Genomic DNA, 16658 nt, shown 5'->3' with positions numbered 1-16658 from the left:
CTTAATTATCTGTTATGTTCTGTGCGTGTAGCATTAAGAGACAACCACTTTATTTTAGAAGTTGTATTAAGGTACCTTGTAAATACGATCAGGGGTCAGCAACATTTTTAGTGTTCAAATCATCACACAGGTCTGTAATTTGATTCAGTCCATCTAAGCCATGTACATACAGTACATCAGGACGTTGCACTTTACAAGAAGGCTGCCATCCTTATGAAAACATCCTCATCTGTCAAATGAAATCATATAAACAGTAATAAGACAGGGAGAGCAACTGCCGGTGGCTGCGAAAGAGTTGTGTGTGGTTGAGAGGGCAAAAGAACTCTTGCACACTTACTGCTAGTGTGTCATTGGTTAAACTACAGCGTGCCAATGATGGCATGCATGCCTAAGGTTGCTGACCCCTGCAAAAGATAAGTAGTATGGCAGTGAGATCCACCCTTTCAGATGACGTGCATTCGAGCTGGCGGTCAGTCAGGTGATGGGTATACACTGTGCTGTGTCCTCTTTCTGTTATAGCGGTGCACAGTTGTTAAGAACGACAGATTCTGGTTAAAACTTACTGTACATTCATTTTGATCATGGGTTATTTGATTCAATGCTGTTATCAGAAATATCACTGGAAGGGTCTCAAAGCTCGACATTGTCACAGAGGACACAAACATTTCAGTTTCACTTGTGGAACTTCTCCACAATGAGGGCAAAAATGGCAGTGAATTATGACACTGTGATTCGCTGACTGACGTTGGGCTCATTTTCCTGCAGTGAAGCCCTGCCGTTCTTTCTCCTGCTCATTGACCTGTCCAAAGCCTGTGCACTGGCCAAATTTGCCCTCAGCTCAAACTCTCAGGTAATATCTCACACACCTTGTCTCAAACTGTAACTGAATTAACAGCAGTCAATGGATATGCAGAATACTAGGATACTTGTGCATGTAACCACAGTCACTGACTAGTGCTATGGTCTGTGTCTCGTGTATAGGAGGAGGTGAGGGAGAACATCTCCCAGGGCATGGCCATCTTGGGCCCCACCTTCACCCTGGATGCTCTGGTTGAGTGTCTGGTCATTGGGATTGGCACCATGTCGGGTAAGAGATCCTAGTATTTCCTCTCCTCTAAAATGGTGACAGCTACGTTTTGTGCGTGAAATACACAGTGATGATGGTGAATTGAGTAGACCGTTGAATGAATACTATTTTCTGTTGTTTTCCAGGTGTGCCTCAGTTAGAGATCATGTGTTGTTTTGGCTGTATGTCTGTCCTGGCCAATTACTTTGTCTTCATGACCTTCTTCCCTGCATGTGTCTCCCTTGTCCTGGAGGTAAGAATTATATGTAACATTTAGGAGAATTATAAGTGGTGGAGATGAGCTCCTTGCACCTCACAATAAATGTCTGTGTGTTTGCTCGTATAGCTGTCCAGGGAAAACCGCGAGGGCCGTCCAATCTGGCAGCTGAGCCACTTTGCCCGTGTGCTGGCTGAAGAAGAGGACAACAAACCCAACCCTGTGACCCAGAGGGTTAAAATCATCATGGTGAGAAACTATCATTAGTCATCTGTCATCAATGTAAAGGTGACTTAAAGAAAAAAGAATTATGAAGCTTTTAAACAATCTCACTGGGATATTTGTTTCATGATGTCCCCCTCAGTCTCTGGGTCTGGCCTTGGTTCATGCTCACACTCGACTAGCAGCTGAAAATCCCGGTCAGAATCGCACAGTGGACGAGCCCATAGCTAAGAGACTGGAAGCTGGTGGTACCATGTTGCCTCTGAAGCTCACCAGGTAAAAGCATCAAACAAGGAAGAGTGCGCCTTCCATAAATACACTTGCCTGGAATCAACTCCTGTACTTTAACCACTGATGCATAACTTTGTCTCTACCAGTATGGACCTGGAACAGGTGATAACTCTCGGTCTTGCCCTGCTCCTGGCTGTGAAGTACGTCTTCTTTGAGCAAACAGAGACGGAGTCTTCCCTGTCCCTCAAGAGTCCCATTATAAGCTCTCCTCAGACTCAGAGGCCCAGGGGGACGGGGGAATGCTGCTGGAGGGAATTATCGGCCCCAAAACCCCAGAAGATCATGAACGGTACCATAGCAACCAACTACACCTCCGCAGCTGCCTCCGACCTGAAACCTTCCTCTGAGGCCGACACAGCGTTCAGAGAGAAGGGTGAGACTCATGATTGGCCCTGCTAGCTTTATAATGTCTGTACTCACTGATAAACAAACTGTAATGTAACTGCTTTGTTGCGTAATGTGTGTTTGTCTCCCTCCCGATTCTCTTACAGCGGAGCCTCCAGGAGCCTCAGTGGACAACGGCCCCAGTGTTCCATGTTTTGGGGAGTCCCTCGCTCTCACACCTTGTGTTCCTCAAAGTCCAGAGGCCCGGACGCTGGAGGAATGTATGGCCATCCTCTCCGATCCCCAGGTACGCCGCCAGAGCAGATGGAACTCCTCTCTGGGTACAAAGCAGAAGATGTCTTTGGTTGTATATTCGTCTGAAGGTTTGCCCTTTGTTGCTTTCCAGAGAGGTGCCAGTTGTCTTAGCGATAAAGAGGTGATGAACTTGGTAACCTCACGCAACATCCTGAACTATAAACTGGAAACTGTCCTTGAGACTCCAGAGAGGGGCGTGGCCATCAGGAGGGAAATGCTATCACCCAAACTGCCTGTTCACTCTGCCTTGGCTTGTCTGCCTTATAAGGACTACGACTATTCGAAGGTACTAGAACATTCTAAATGTCAAGCACATTTATTTCCTTACATTCCTTACCAAATGTTTCTGTGTTCATGTTGCAGCTTTATTTATTACCCCGTGTTCTTGCCCTCTAGGTGATGGGAACTTGCTGTGAGAATGTCATTGGCTACATGCCGGTGCCAGTAGGAGTGGCCGGTCCTCTTCTGTTGGATGAGAAACAGCTTTACGTTCCTATGGCGACCACAGAGGGTTGCCTGGTAGCGAGCACAAACAGAGGATGCAGGGCACTCTCTGTAAGTGAGGGATATCTGGTTGTAGCTGTTGTTGAGTGTGTGTGTGTGTGTGTGTGTGTACGAGGCGTGCTGACTCTGTTGTCTTTCCTGTGCAGCTGAGTGGGGGTTGCCGCAGCAGGATCCTAGCCGACGGTATGACCAGGGGTCCCGTGGTGAGGCTGCCCTCGGCGTGCCGGGCTGCAGAGGTCAAAGTGTGGCTGGAGAGCGTGGACGGATTCAACACGATCAAAGAGGTTTTCGACCGGACCAGCAGGTCAGCAGAGGCACTGACGGAAACACGATTACACCGATTGATTTCAGTTTCTTTTGGTCTCATCCCTAAAATGAATAAATGAATATTTGCTCTTGGTAGGTTTGCTCGTCTGGAGAAGCTGTTTGTGGGTTTAGCCGGGAGGAACTTATACATTCGCTTCCAGTCTCAGACAGGAGACGCCATGGGCATGAACATGCTCTCCAAGGTACGGCCAAATGTTGTGTAGCAGTCGATGCAATTTGATCGCAACCATTGCTCCGCTCTTCAGTGGGCTTACTCTGTTGTCCTGACAGCGCTCTCTTGTTTCTCCAGTACTGTAAATAACTGCGTCTGTGTGTGTGTGTGTGTGTGTGTGTGTGCTGTGTTTTGTCAGGGCACCGAGCAGGCTCTGCAGAGACTCCAGCAGCAGTATCCAGATGTGCAGGTGCTGGCGGTCAGTGGGAACTACTGCACTGACAAGAAGTCTTCCGCCATGAACTGGATCATGGGCCGGGGAAAGGCTGCTGTGTGTGAGGCCACCATCCCCGCCAGTGTGGTCAGGGAGGTAAATGCAACTAAAACTAAACTTCATTTTTACAAACAGTTCTTTGTTTTACTGCTGCTGGCTATTTCTGTTCCTAAAACCTCTCATGTCTTACTAAAACAACCTATTAATCTGTCTGCAGTTGTTAAAAAGCAACACAGCTGCTCTGGTGGAGCTGAACATCAACAAGAACTTGGTGGGCTCGGCCATGGCTGGCAGCATCGGGGGCTTTAATGCGCATGCTGCCAACATTGTAGCGGCCATCTACATCGCCTGTGGACAGGTAATGGAGCGCTCCACATGTTTGAGCCCTTAATTACTACACTTACCTGCAACTGGCAAACATTCCAGATAATTCGGAGCAAAGGTGTCTGTGTGTGTGTCTGTGTGTGTGTCTGTGTGTGTCTGTGTGTCTGTGTGTCTGTGTCTGTGTGCATTACCACCACACTTACTGAGTGATCTCGCTGTATTGCTTGTTCCAGGACCCAGCTCAGACCGTGGGGAGCTCCAACTGTATCACCCAGATGGAGCCTGCTGGTCCAGAAGGGGAGGACCTGTACATCAGCTGCACTATGCCCTCTTTAGAGCTGGGCACTGTGGGAGGGGGCACCAACCTGCCGCCACAGCAGGCCTGTCTGCAGGTAATGTCTCTAAGATCGTTTTACTTAATTATGATGCTTTGTTTATTTGTGTATTTAAGTCTGTAAACTAAATAGACAAAACGTTCTTACAGAAAGTTTGTGCATCCTTGTATTCAAAATTCATTGAAAGTACATCAAAGGGATGTCAAAAAATAGATAACGGATTTATTTAACTGACAAAAAGATATGAAATCAACTTTAAAGTTGGAATTTACACACAAATGAGCGCACATACTGAACATAAATTCAGAAAAACGCTATGTGTATGTAAATAATAACCTTTGACTGACGTTTCAACCACTCAGGTGACATTTAGTGTATCAGTGATTTGCAGACATGTGGCAGTGAGACACTGCAGGGAGGAGGGGAGGGGAGGGGAGGGGGGGTGATGACCCTGCAGAGACTGACTGATGAATCAGAAGAACTTTTTAAGGCTGCAGAGAGATAAGGAAACAGTAACTGAGAGTCTGGTGAGATGGTGGCTGTTGACTTTAATCTAACCGTTCTACTGTAAAAGGCAATCATGTATAACCTGCAACTGTTGGTGCACAGCCAGGAATAGGTTTGGTAACCCGGTTCTCTGATGTTTTAAAAACTCCATCTCTATCTTCAGATGCTTGGTGTCCAAGGTTCCAGTTCCAACCAGCCAGGCGAGAACGCGCGTCAGCTGGCCCGCGTGGTCTGTGGCACCGTGCTGGCAGGGGAGCTCTCCCTGATGGCTGCTCTGGCTGCTGGACACCTCGTCAAGAGCCACATGACCCACAACAGGTTCGATATTTTACTCGTGTTCTTTCTTCGGTTTGTAAACGCTGTAGTTGTCCCTGCCATTGCTGACTTTGTTCTGTTTCTCGCTCTCAGATCTAAAGCAAACCTGTCCGAAACACCTTCGTCGAAGTCAGAGACCGCCGCGTGACAAACTGTTCAGAGTCACTGAGCACTCCAACCAACAGAAGAAACCTTCACTGTGAGAAGACTGAATGGTCTCCTGATGACGTGGTTTCTGTGGGTCGAGGACACCCAGACCTTTAAGACTAATAGGCTAATAACCCGACCCAACACGCTGAAGACCACAACCAACGTGTGCTTGCTTTGTGTGTCGCCCGACTGATTGCATAAAGACTCTTTCGGTTGAGATGTTACTTATTTGTGCCATTTGTCTGCAACTGAACATTGCAGTAGTGTTTTGGAAGGGGGTTGTTGTTGTTGGCACTGGTCTTTCAGACATGAATTATTGACAGGGTTGGGATTGGTCAAATCCACCACACTGCAAGTCTTGAATGAGTATCCTATGCCTGTGAAATGTCGTAAGGCCAAAAATAAAATGGCTTTTCCTGTCATGTAATGGAGAGACAAAGCTCCATGTTAATACTTGATGCATGAAATGAGGTCTTCAGACAGCTGGAACATCTGTTTTTCTCTGAGAAATTGATCTTTGCACTTGCCAAAAGCTTGCTTGGGACAGCGCTGTTACAGCTGTAGGCGACATATGCTCAAGTTTCAAATGCCAACTTTCTGCCTGAATGTGAGCTGTACTAAATCAGTGTTGTAGGGTATCACTTGCACAACCCTTCCTGAATTAAGGTACTGCTGTATACTGTGTATGCAGTAGAATGACTGACTGTGGCTGCTGCTTCTAGGAAGGAAAAAGAACCTGCCAGCAGAGCTTCTTGTCACAAAGACAGACAGACTTCTTTGGACTCTGAACCAACTAGACAGATTGTTACAGGCGGGTTGCTTCTTTGTGTTGAGGTGAATAAGAAAAGTGGAAAATCAAAGCCATATTAAAGGTGGGGTAAGCGATTCTAATCCCATACACAAGTATCTCCTCAGTCTTGATAGCTTAACGCTCTGTAAATGTAAAACCACCCAACTTGTTATATTACTTGTCCATGGCCATTCAGCTTACTTTCAAGTTTGCCAAGAACGCTGCTGCTGTGATGTGAGCAGCAGGAGAGTTGTATCGCTCTCTGGGGGCTGGTGTGCCGGCTCTGGTACTGTCCCATCCTCTCTGCATGTTAACTGCACAGCAGCAACATTAGCGACAGGGTGATAACATCAGGTACATTACTGGCCGTGTACTACATCATGCTATTGGATTTCTCCAGAATGGCTCACCCCATCTTTTAACTACTTTAATAAGCTGTAATGGTACGCTGTATGTGTGAAAAGATCAGAGGATTTATTTGCATGGTGGAGGTTTACTGACAACAGATCCTTTGTTTAGGAAAAGCAGTGAAGCTCAGATGTGGCCTTACATCCAGTATGTCTTGGAGAAGATGAGCCTTAGCATGTTCTAGCTAGAATATTCAATTTTAAGCTATTAATTTCAAGTTTTATTTAAAAAAATAAACACTGTTCGTTCATAATGTCTCATTTGTCTTTCTGTAGCATGAACAAATACTCAGAACGTAAACTGGAGGATAAACTTATTTATTTCACTTTTAAAACAGGGCAGAAATGCGATGCTGTCACAGTACATTTGTAAGTTGATCCCACAGCATTAGTATGAACAAATTATTTACAAAAATGCGTTTCTAATTACATTCAGTTTTAATAACTAGAAATGTCTGCTTCAGGCGGAAGAGCTTCAGCCTAGCTTTTTTCCACTTAGCTGAGAGGCTGAGTATCATCTGGCTTCACTCTCACCCACCTCGTTCTGCTAAAAGCTCTAAAACCAAAGAGTGGAGGCTGATCAAATGGCTACACATCTCTCATCATTGATATGACCCATAAACATTTTGTGCTGTCCACAGGAAATACTACTAAAAATGCATTCAGGTAGCAGTACTGCTACTTTTACTTTAAAAAAAGTATAGTCTGGAAAATGAAAACTTAAACCAAATTGTGTACGCTTCAAAACCATCCCCTTGTGTCCAGAGTTACTGTTTCAGGAAATGTGTAAGGATGAGCAAATAAAACATCTAATAAGGGATTGTAAAAGTACACTGTTCCTATAAAAATCCACTCCTGTACTTAAACAGTAGATCCTCGCTGAACTCTGGACTTTGCAGCCCTGCACTCGCATTAGCAACATTTTCAGACAGAAAATTCATGTTACAGACACCTTAACTTGACTATAGTAACAGAATGGGTTCAGTACTTTTAAGTGCCAGTACATGCCAGCACGTGTAACAACCACCAGGCACACTGACAGAAAGGTTGAGTCCTAAGAATACAAGAACTTAAGTAAAAATGCTGCTGCTAGCCCTCTGTGGGAAAACACAAATGAAGTGTCACCTGCTTTGTTCATTCTGTAAATATATTGAAGGACAGATTTTAAATGGAGAATAAGGGGAATTTAGCCACGAGGCACTTCACTATTGATTTCATAGGTGCATTAACAGCACCCTTTATTGCATCTGTAACTATATTTTCCTGCAACACTAAGGCATTTGGGCTAGACTCAGTCACAAAAATGATTTTCAGACCTTCAGAGAAATGTTAGTGACACTATTTACAACATTCAAAATATGTGCTATGACGCTACAACGTTGTACAATGACGCAAATGTAAAGCCAAGCAAATAATGTACACAGACTTTTGTACATTAAATATATGACAAATCTCCCATCAACGTGTCGCTCCGTCAGCACCAATGAGAGGTGTCTTCATGAGAGGGACGGTGTCAAAAAGGTCAAGTCTTATGTCATAGGGGTCATGAGCTGATGACAGCCCTCTGCCTCTGGACTTATTACAAATGAGACGACATTCATCTCAAATCAATCAATAAGGTTTTACTAGCAAATGTTAGCAGCTTTAAAAGAAAGCTGGGAAATGACTAATTATGAAAAATCAACACAATATAGGAACTATAAATGGCAAGAATAAAATAGTTCAGTCTATTAGCAAAGATCTGTTTCTTTTTTTACATACATTTTACATACATTTATATATTAATATATCTGTAAGAAAAGAGACGCGACCTGACATGTTGGCTACTCCTCTACATGAGCATGAAAGATGGCATCAACTGTGGCGTTACGAGCTGCTGCTAGAACTTTCATGTGGGAGGGAAGGTAAACTGGGCCCCCTGCTGGGTGCATCCATCTCAGGACACAAACAAAAACACTGGATTTTATATTGACACTCTAATATATAATTATAATATCATAATCTCCTTTTAAATGACAGTAATTTGTTATTTAATTGATCAAATACTAATGAAGGGAAATACGTTTCTTTTGAAATGCTTATGATAAACCATGATCATATTCTTTCATATGAATGTCTCTCAGAGGTCGAAGGTTGTCTCCCAGATGTTTGAATGCAGCCACCAGAGGGCACCATTATGACCTTTCCTCTTCTACTGGAACTAACTTGTAGCTAAGAACTGGGAGGAAAGAAATCACTTTGAGGAGCTTGTCCGTTCACAGCAGCAGAGCAACAGTCAGTGGGAAGATCCTCAAAGCCTCTCGTGCAGTTCTGTCCTCGGGTCTCAACACTGGGAACATGGAGAAGATTCAGATTATCATTTTGCCGGTTTTGTACTGAATAAAGATTGCAAGGTGTCAGATGGAAACATAAAAACAGGATTAGTTCCCTCCTGTGTTACCTGTGATTTAGAATAAGATGGGTTTGCCAGCAGTTTTTTCCTGGACGTAGGAGGTGAAGCGCTTGAGGAACTTGGGGTACTCTCTCTTAGCCACGGCCCTGAGCACGGAGGCAGGAGCCCAGCCTCCGGGATTCACTGCACACAGACACAGCATACCACCTTTACTGAGCAGGAAGGTTTGACCTCTAATGATCCATTTAATAAAAGGGAAAAATATGCCCCCATCCATGGTTATAAATTCCAGGCCTTAAAGTAGATGATGGCTGACGATTGATTAATATGGGCTAGTACATTCAGCTCAGAACACACCTCCTCAGGATGTTGTGACAGACAATGAAAAGTCAAACCCAAAACAGAGGAAGGACAGTGTGTGGATGTCTTTACATGAAGTACTAGCCCGTATTTTTTAACCATTTCTTTGAATGCCTGGAATTGGATGAGGGCAGGTTTGTTCCCCTCTTTAACCCTCACCAGTGCTTATAGGCAGCACCAGAAGAGTTCCTGTGTGCATTCTTTTCTTCCTATCACATAATATCAGTGTACACCTGATCATTAATGTCAAATGAAGCCAAAAGAATAGACACCCACCATTGGCGACGTAGGTGATTTTACACAGGATGTTGTCTCTGCTGATCTCTTTATCTCCCTCTGGTGGGCTGACCAGGGTCTGGCAGATCATGCCGATGTTGATTTTGGCACGGACGCACCTGCTGGATGGCTGTGGGACGACAGCAGCAGCGGTTATGGCTCAGAATCTCAATAAATATTGATGTCTGAAACCCAGAATGGGTCTGAATGAACCCGCTGGCTCACCTGTGCATCGTCGTGATCCACAGAGAAGTTGCAGACCAGCCAGGTGTCTGGGTCATTCTCATTGTTGGCCAAGATCTTTCTCATGGCAGACAGGTACAGCACGTCCCTCTGAGATGCAGGCCACACTCTCTGTAATACAGATTATATTTCATTATGTAAAATTCAACTAAAGATACATAATAATAAGATACATACAATGTAATTCAAACAAGTCAAGTGTGGTGATTTGAATTTGTTTGTGTAGCTCTTACCTTGTGCGTTTGATACACGATTGCTGCGTTGTCTGACAACGTCTCCACAACATTGAAGTTTTCAATGGTGGCTAAAAGAGGCAGAGAACATGGGAGTGTTATAATGACGTTGTCTTAAATCAGAGGAATTGGTTTCAAACTAGCACTGATTTAGAGTTAAAAGACCTACTCTCCCAGTCGTTGCGGTAGGTAGTGTCCCAGAAGTAGTGGCAGACCTCGTGACCGGTCACCCCCTTTACTGAGTGGGTGGCCTTCAGCGGGTCCAAAACGATCCCATTTTCTTCCACCTCTCTCCTGTACACCTGCACACACATGGCAAATAGAAATATAATACTTGTAGGCTTTAGGGTTTAAGAAAACACTGGTCCAACAGTTCAAGTAAATGCATGCATACATATAAATATCCTCTACTGTGATTTAGTTGTAGAAGCTGAATGCCATTTAAAAAGAATCCTCCTCGTACCTTCATTTCTCCCTCTTCTACAACCAGCTGCCAGTTGGCATCTCCACCAACATCCTGGAGGGAGTAGGTCATGTGATTCTGCACCATCTCCTCCACCTGTAACACAAGGCCAAGGACAGACAGAGGATGCGATATTGATTACATGATGAGAACTTGGGAAAGACCTCAGATATCAGCATGGCATAATGAGTCAGTGTACACAGAGGCAACAACTCAGCTTCTGTGTAATAAAATAAAAACTGAAGGCATTGCAGTTTTTATCAAGAAATAAAAGCTCAATGATAATGTGAAAGAGATGAATGTACATATAAAGGGACCACTGTTGTAGAGCAGTGTGGAATTCACATCATGCTCCTGACAGTATCCTCAAAAGCATCAAAGTTGCTGAGCTGCGTGACCTGTTGCACCAATAAGCCGTAATACCCCGTCTCTGCCAGCAATGTACAAATGTCACTGGTTCTCGGAGGACAAACAGGACTACATGCATCTACAATTCCACTGAAATTAGACAAAACAGCTGCGAAAACCACGAAAAAGACATTTAAAAAAAGGAAAGCTTACTTTAACTTAACGTTATCAAAGACAGACACAATTTGGGAATAACCGCTGAATTGTGGAGTGTGAGTTTGTTCTATTACTGCAGAACTGAAGTGACACAGGCACTGTGTGGTTGAAACATAGTCTAGTATAAACGGGTAAACAGCGGCTTTTCAGCTAACCTTGGGATGGATGTGACCAATACCTCAGAATGAATAAAAAGACATGAATGAATCCAGTTTTTGTGCACTAAAACAGATGCTTATATTTGAACTTTAATGTTACACAGCAGACATGGTGGCACACTGTCTTTAATCATGAACAAAGTTATTCACACACACACACACACACACACATATATGTAAGAATTCATGCTTCAGCTGCAGTTAATGGGGGTCCAACAGTCATGCAAACATGGTGTTTAGTCTAGACAGGTGAAACACAGAGAGGGGGGGGTGACTGAGCCTTAGCAGTGAGTTACCTCTGCGCTGAATCTGTGGACATCGTGAGGAGGGGCCATGACTATCAGAGGAGGGGAGGACTGACTATGAGGCTACAGTGACAATGAGAACCGAGGGGATGGTGGAAGGGAGAGGGGGAGAGAAAGTTACCAAAAAGGAAATGAGATGTAAAAATGAAAGGTGTGAAATGAGAAAAGTAAGGAACAGGGTGATGAAAGCTTGTAGGTGTGTACAGTTTCAGAGAGTAAATGGTTGGACAACCTTGCCAGAGAATCTGTGTGAGCCAGCGCTGGAATAGACGTCTCCAGGGGGGACTGGGCTGGACCTCTGTATCCTCGTCTTCTCAGTGTGACACTAGACACAAACAAACACAAAATTTAAATCATCTTCGGCATTTTTTAATTCTAAATGTGTTAATATCTTTACCTTCAGTGTGTCTTTTATTTAACATCTGATCTTTTGCTTACCTGCTCTTCTATTTTGTCCTGTCTGTCAAGAGCAGCTTCAACTGCGTCGAAGAATTCATCCTCGTTGATGAGGCTGTTTGGACCCTCCTGTGAAAAAAGTGGAGCGCAAACGTTATGTCAAAAGTTCTTACAAATCTCAGAGTTAGTGTTGTGTTATGGAGGAATTGTATAAACACTTCACCTCATAATCTGGACCTCCAAAGTGAGACTTTTTCTTCAACTCATTGAGGGCTGATTTATAGCCTTCCTCTATTCTTCGCCTCTTCTCCATCTCCTACACACACAAAAATCCAGAATCATTTAACCGCCACAATTGTGGGGAGAAAGCTGGAAAGATGTATATGCTGAATAACTTTCTCTCCTGCATCTCTTGTTTTGTTTTTTTTCTAAATGTATATAGTTTGTCTACTGTAGATACAGAGAAAAACACTCACTACTGTCTGACAAATAAAATGTACGCTATACAGGCTTTCTTTCAGACAAGTAGATCAAACATAGCTAATCAGATTCAAACGTTACACACCTTATCCACTCTCTTTTGCCAGCTGTCTTCTCTCTTCACCATGAGATCGATACAGTGGGACAGAGTGGCCAGGATCCCAGCTGTGGTGGCCTTGAATGTGATGGCCTCACCCTTAAAGTCTATGCCATTGATTCCCTTGGGACTCAAGGACTGGAACACTGCACAAAAGACGAGCATAAGGACTAAAACAAATGCTACTTGTAACAAACAGGCCAATGGCACGTGACTTAGGTGTTGGGTAAATTCCTAAGTTAATGTCCTCTATTGTTTTCATGGCATCCCAGCTAAAATGACTCTTTAGAAAGTTAACCACGAGGAATACGATAGCTTTAAAAAGGTGCTGAAAACATATTTTCATATCAAGATATAGCAATACTTAAATCAAAATTTGATGCCAGTTCTTATGTTTTTAAATTGAATCTGATCAAACCACATCTACCCAGTTCCGGTGGAGCAGTTTAGATGAGCTTTTTAAGTGACAAATAAAACGTTATCTTGATCGCTGCCCTTTTACTGAAGCACAGTTTCAGGAGCTTTAAGTTAGAGTTCTGCATTACTCACATTTCTCTTTGCTGCCATTGTTGTTGTGCAGAAACTCTCCGTCTGTCCGTGTGTTGGGGAAGTCATCTTCATCATCCTCCACGACTACAAAAAGAGAGAAGAAAGTTTCAGAGGAGGGAAGACAGACACAAAAACACCAAACAGGTATCTGCTACACACAAGCCTTTTCTTGCGGGACCCTACTGAAAGTCGTCCGGGTCAGGGTCGCGCCTTGTGGCCCATTCACAACTTAAGCTACAGCACAGCCCGCCGTCAGACTGACAGAATGCCGCTGTGCTGGACAACATGACAATGGTCTGGTTTCATCTTCAGAATGGACAGAGGGAGAGAGAGAAAAAGAGAGAGAGCGAGGAGCAGAGAGAGGGAGGTGAGGAGAACAAAAGCAGGGCTTCATTCACTGTGGTCATCCACAGGCGCCCTGTGCAAACTGCCATGAGCAAATGTTCAGCCAGCCAAGATGGGGTAAGGGTGAGGGAGTTTATAGAATAACTGCTTTCTGAGTCACCACACACACACACAGACACACACACAGACACACACACACACACACACACACACGACTGAGTACATGTTTCTTCTAAACTCCGAATAGTTCATAATCTACATGTGGAATATGCAAGCTAAAGGTTCTCCAAGTGTCTTGGAATAAACTAGTAAGCCATATTTTTGTAACAGTTTCCCAGAATTCACCAGTTGTACTTAATTTAATACTTTTATGTAAGGGTGCTCTGACTAATCAGCTACCAATTAATTATTATTTTTGTTTAGAAAATGCCTAAAAAGTAGTGAAATACTTTTTCAAATTGATTTATCCGACCCAGAGTACTACTATTACTACCATGTATGACAAAGAAAAGCATCAAATCTTCACGTGTGAGAAGTTGGAACCAGTAAATGTTGGCTGAAGCAATTATCATTTATCATTCATTTTAAAGCGACTGAAATAAACCTGACATTTTCACAATTAATTCATCTTTACTTCTTGTCCAAATCCACCCCTAAAAACACAAACATCTGAGTGTAGGTGGCGGTGGGTCTTACTTCTATCTCTCTGGAGCTCATCCTTCGACACGGCGTCTGCGCAGCCATCAAAGTATTTCTGAAGCGTGTCCACCTGCCTGCACAGGATATCTCTGAAGGTCTCCATCTCTGCCAGCTTCTCTCTCAGGCTGTGACCCTTCTAAAGAAACAACAAAGCAACAGAGTGGTTAGGCTTTTGTTTATATTTCCTTAGACCCTGATGCAACCATTGCAGCATGTGTCTCCTTACAAGTTTAACAGGTTTTGTTTGTACCAACAACCACCAGTCCCCCATGTGTGCAGATACCATACTGAAGCCAATGACTTCCTCAGCCACAGTAAACATTTCCCAGAAAACTCACCTTGAAGGAGGACGTGGAGGTGGCGGAGTAGCCGCTGGTGGCTGATGTGAGAGACAGCATGGAGCCATGTCTCCGCAGACTGGACTCTGAGCCATATCCAGAATCAGCCTATGAAGAAACCACAGGTGTGGAGAAAAACAGAGGAGCTAGTAAGCGATGTTGTCACCAAGTAGCCTAACCTCTGACTCAAAACAACAGCCAGAACTCAGCAGTGACACAAAGCAAAAGCTCTAATGCAACTAATGCTTCACTTAAACTGATCCAAGTAATCTCTGTTCTCGCTGTCCCATTTATTCTGGTGTTTTTTTAACATTACATCACTGTTTAATCCCAAATTCTGTTATTTCCTCCCTTACCATGAATTACCATACCTTAAAATTATTTTTGTTACATCCAAATGTGCACACCAAGTTGAAATCCTATTCTTGTAATGTTGTAATGAAGCATTTCGACAGAACAGAGTGACCTCGACATTCTGGCACAACATGACATGATTCAGTGACCATGGCAACATGACTGCAATGTCAACTGACTTCCTGTAAACCTGACTGGTTCCCCTTTCCTCTTACATAAGAGCCGAGCACTCAAAATAGATGGTAGGTGACAGCAGGGAGGAAAGGTTCAACGGCAAAGAGGAGAAGGAGACGCAGAGATGTGTTTCCCTTTAAGAGACTCTTACAATTTTTAACCACCAGAGGGCATGAAATGTACACGCACGTGACTGGCATTTGTAAGTCTGTGGGGTAACTGTCGGTCAACGACCAGAAGTAACTCTGCCTGTGTTCGCATGGATTTCAGTCAGTGCTGCTTGCCCTTTAGCCAACATACTGCTACCCCACTGACTTCATCAGCACAGACAGCCCTATCTAACTGTCTGGATGAGGCCTGCTATATCTGTGTGATGACAAACAAAAAACAAAAATCCATGCAAGTAGAGTGCATGAGTGTTTCTGTTGATGTGGTGGGTGCTTAAAGCCCCAGTGAAAACACACACACTTCTGGCTTCGGACAATAAGAGACATAAAGCCTAGTGCTAATAAAAAAAAAGCTGCCCTGAGCAGAAACAGACTGAGGTCAGAAAGCTGTTTCTTAGTGATAAAAAGCAAGAACCTGCCATAAAAGATGACCTTCCATTCCCAGAATTTATGCCATATTAGTTCTCACTGCACATTTACAATATACGACTAGGGATGGGAATCGAGAATCAGTTCCAGTTCCAAATTGTCCAAACTATCGGAATTGTGTGCCTCCAAGCTGATCAGTTCCTTGTATCGATGTTTTTCTGACACTGTAAAACGATGATGTCGAACTCAAACTCAAAGCGTGGCGTCCTTTCACAAAGAAACTCAAACTACCATGTGATGTTTCTACACTGTGTTTGGACTTACAGATAATAAAACAGTTGCGTTGATGCTGAGAATCTGTCCTACCCTTTTCCCCACAGAAAATTGATCAGTAATTAATTAGAAAATCAATAAAGAATTGGGCGGATAAGCATAAGAATGGATAACTGCATTGGTATTGGCATTCCTATATATGACAAGCATAGTTTCCGTTACTACAGATAGTATCCTAGAAACAAGGGTTGTTTTCATATTAACATGTTTCACTGTCTCAAACTAGAAAAGCAGTGAAGTGTTAACTGTAGTGTGTTGTGTCTCCTTGGAGACGCTGGGTGCTGAGTGCTGTGAGTAATGGGGCTTAGGAAAGGAAGCAGGGCCTTCTAGGAAGAAGGGTTTTCAGTGGTGACTCATTGTGGGTAGGGTGGTGGCCTGCTGTGAGTGCATGCATATGCACAGTACTCAGTTCCTCCTGCTCTGTATGAGTCATGGTGGCTCCCTGGGACGAGTGAGGGTTTTCCAAAGGAAGGACCACGAGTGTTGCATGCATGTGTTTTGGCAGACAGACTGAAGGTGTGGTAACTGCCTTCTCCTCATCTCATTCCAGACTGACTCACAACTATGACTCCCCCTCTGGATTGTGTCTGTTTTAGATTACGACTTCCAAACTTACAAATGAGTATAAAAAAAACTTTTTGTTGATGTTGTGCACTTGGAGATGATTTTCTCTTTCTTCTATGGCTAGGAAGAATGCATAAACAGTCAATTACCAGAGGTCACATTTGATTCTTTCTTTCATCAACAATGCAGAACATCATTTACATATTTGATGGTTGGTTACTGTGTGTGTGTATATATATATATATATATATATATTATAAATATATATAAACAAACATTT

The 16658-nt window shown here is 43.6% G+C and overlaps 2 protein-coding genes across 8 annotated transcripts in view; one reads left to right on the top strand and one right to left on the bottom strand.

The window, feature by feature from the left end:
* LOC118332207 (3-hydroxy-3-methylglutaryl-coenzyme A reductase-like) overlaps positions 1–6773 on the top strand; it is a 7577-nt gene extending 804 nt beyond the window's left edge. The window contains 16 exon segments of the mRNA XM_035667378.1: positions 724–850; positions 982–1087; positions 1213–1319; positions 1413–1532; positions 1648–1781; positions 1883–2169; positions 2288–2427; positions 2527–2721; positions 2832–2990; positions 3086–3243; positions 3343–3448; positions 3617–3787; positions 3909–4049; positions 4249–4407; positions 5021–5175; positions 5266–6773. Coding sequence (XP_035523271.1) covers positions 724–850; positions 982–1087; positions 1213–1319; positions 1413–1532; positions 1648–1781; positions 1883–2169; positions 2288–2427; positions 2527–2721; positions 2832–2990; positions 3086–3243; positions 3343–3448; positions 3617–3787; positions 3909–4049; positions 4249–4407; positions 5021–5175; positions 5266–5320 — 2320 coding nt within the window. The 3' untranslated portion in view covers positions 5321–6773.
* Positions 6774–6821: 48 nt separating this feature from the next.
* Positions 6822–16658, bottom strand: part of LOC118332206 (ceramide transfer protein-like) — a 20234-nt gene continuing 10397 nt past the window's right edge. For 5 of the 7 annotated variants that reach the window (XM_035667372.1, XM_035667370.1, XM_035667374.1 and 2 more), the window contains 15 exons: positions 14418–14525; positions 14077–14215; positions 13036–13119; positions 12475–12632; positions 12133–12225; positions 11952–12038; positions 11746–11838; positions 11505–11576; positions 10487–10582; positions 10193–10325; positions 10024–10094; positions 9773–9901; positions 9548–9677; positions 8960–9094; positions 6822–8848 (listed from right to left, as the gene is read on the bottom strand). In XM_035667372.1, the coding sequence (XP_035523265.1) occupies positions 8967–9094; positions 9548–9677; positions 9773–9901; positions 10024–10094; positions 10193–10325; positions 10487–10582; positions 11505–11576; positions 11746–11838; positions 11952–12038; positions 12133–12225; positions 12475–12632; positions 13036–13119; positions 14077–14215; positions 14418–14525 (1521 nt within the window). In that variant the 3' untranslated portion in view covers positions 6822–8848; positions 8960–8966. The remainder of the gene's footprint in view (positions 8849–8959; positions 9095–9547; positions 9678–9772; positions 9902–10023; positions 10095–10192; positions 10326–10486; positions 10583–11504; positions 11577–11745; positions 11839–11951; positions 12039–12132; positions 12226–12474; positions 12633–13035; positions 13120–14076; positions 14216–14417; positions 14526–16658) is intronic. The other 2 variants (XM_035667375.1, XM_035667376.1) reach the window with 1 other exon arrangement.

This window comes from Morone saxatilis, unplaced genomic scaffold, assembly GCF_004916995.1.
Source record: "Morone saxatilis isolate NCDOM2014 unplaced genomic scaffold, NCSU_SB_2.0 Contig21, whole genome shotgun sequence".
NCBI classification, from domain to species: Eukaryota; Metazoa; Chordata; class Actinopteri; family Moronidae; genus Morone; species Morone saxatilis.
This window is presented reverse-complemented; position numbering and strand designations above follow the sequence as displayed.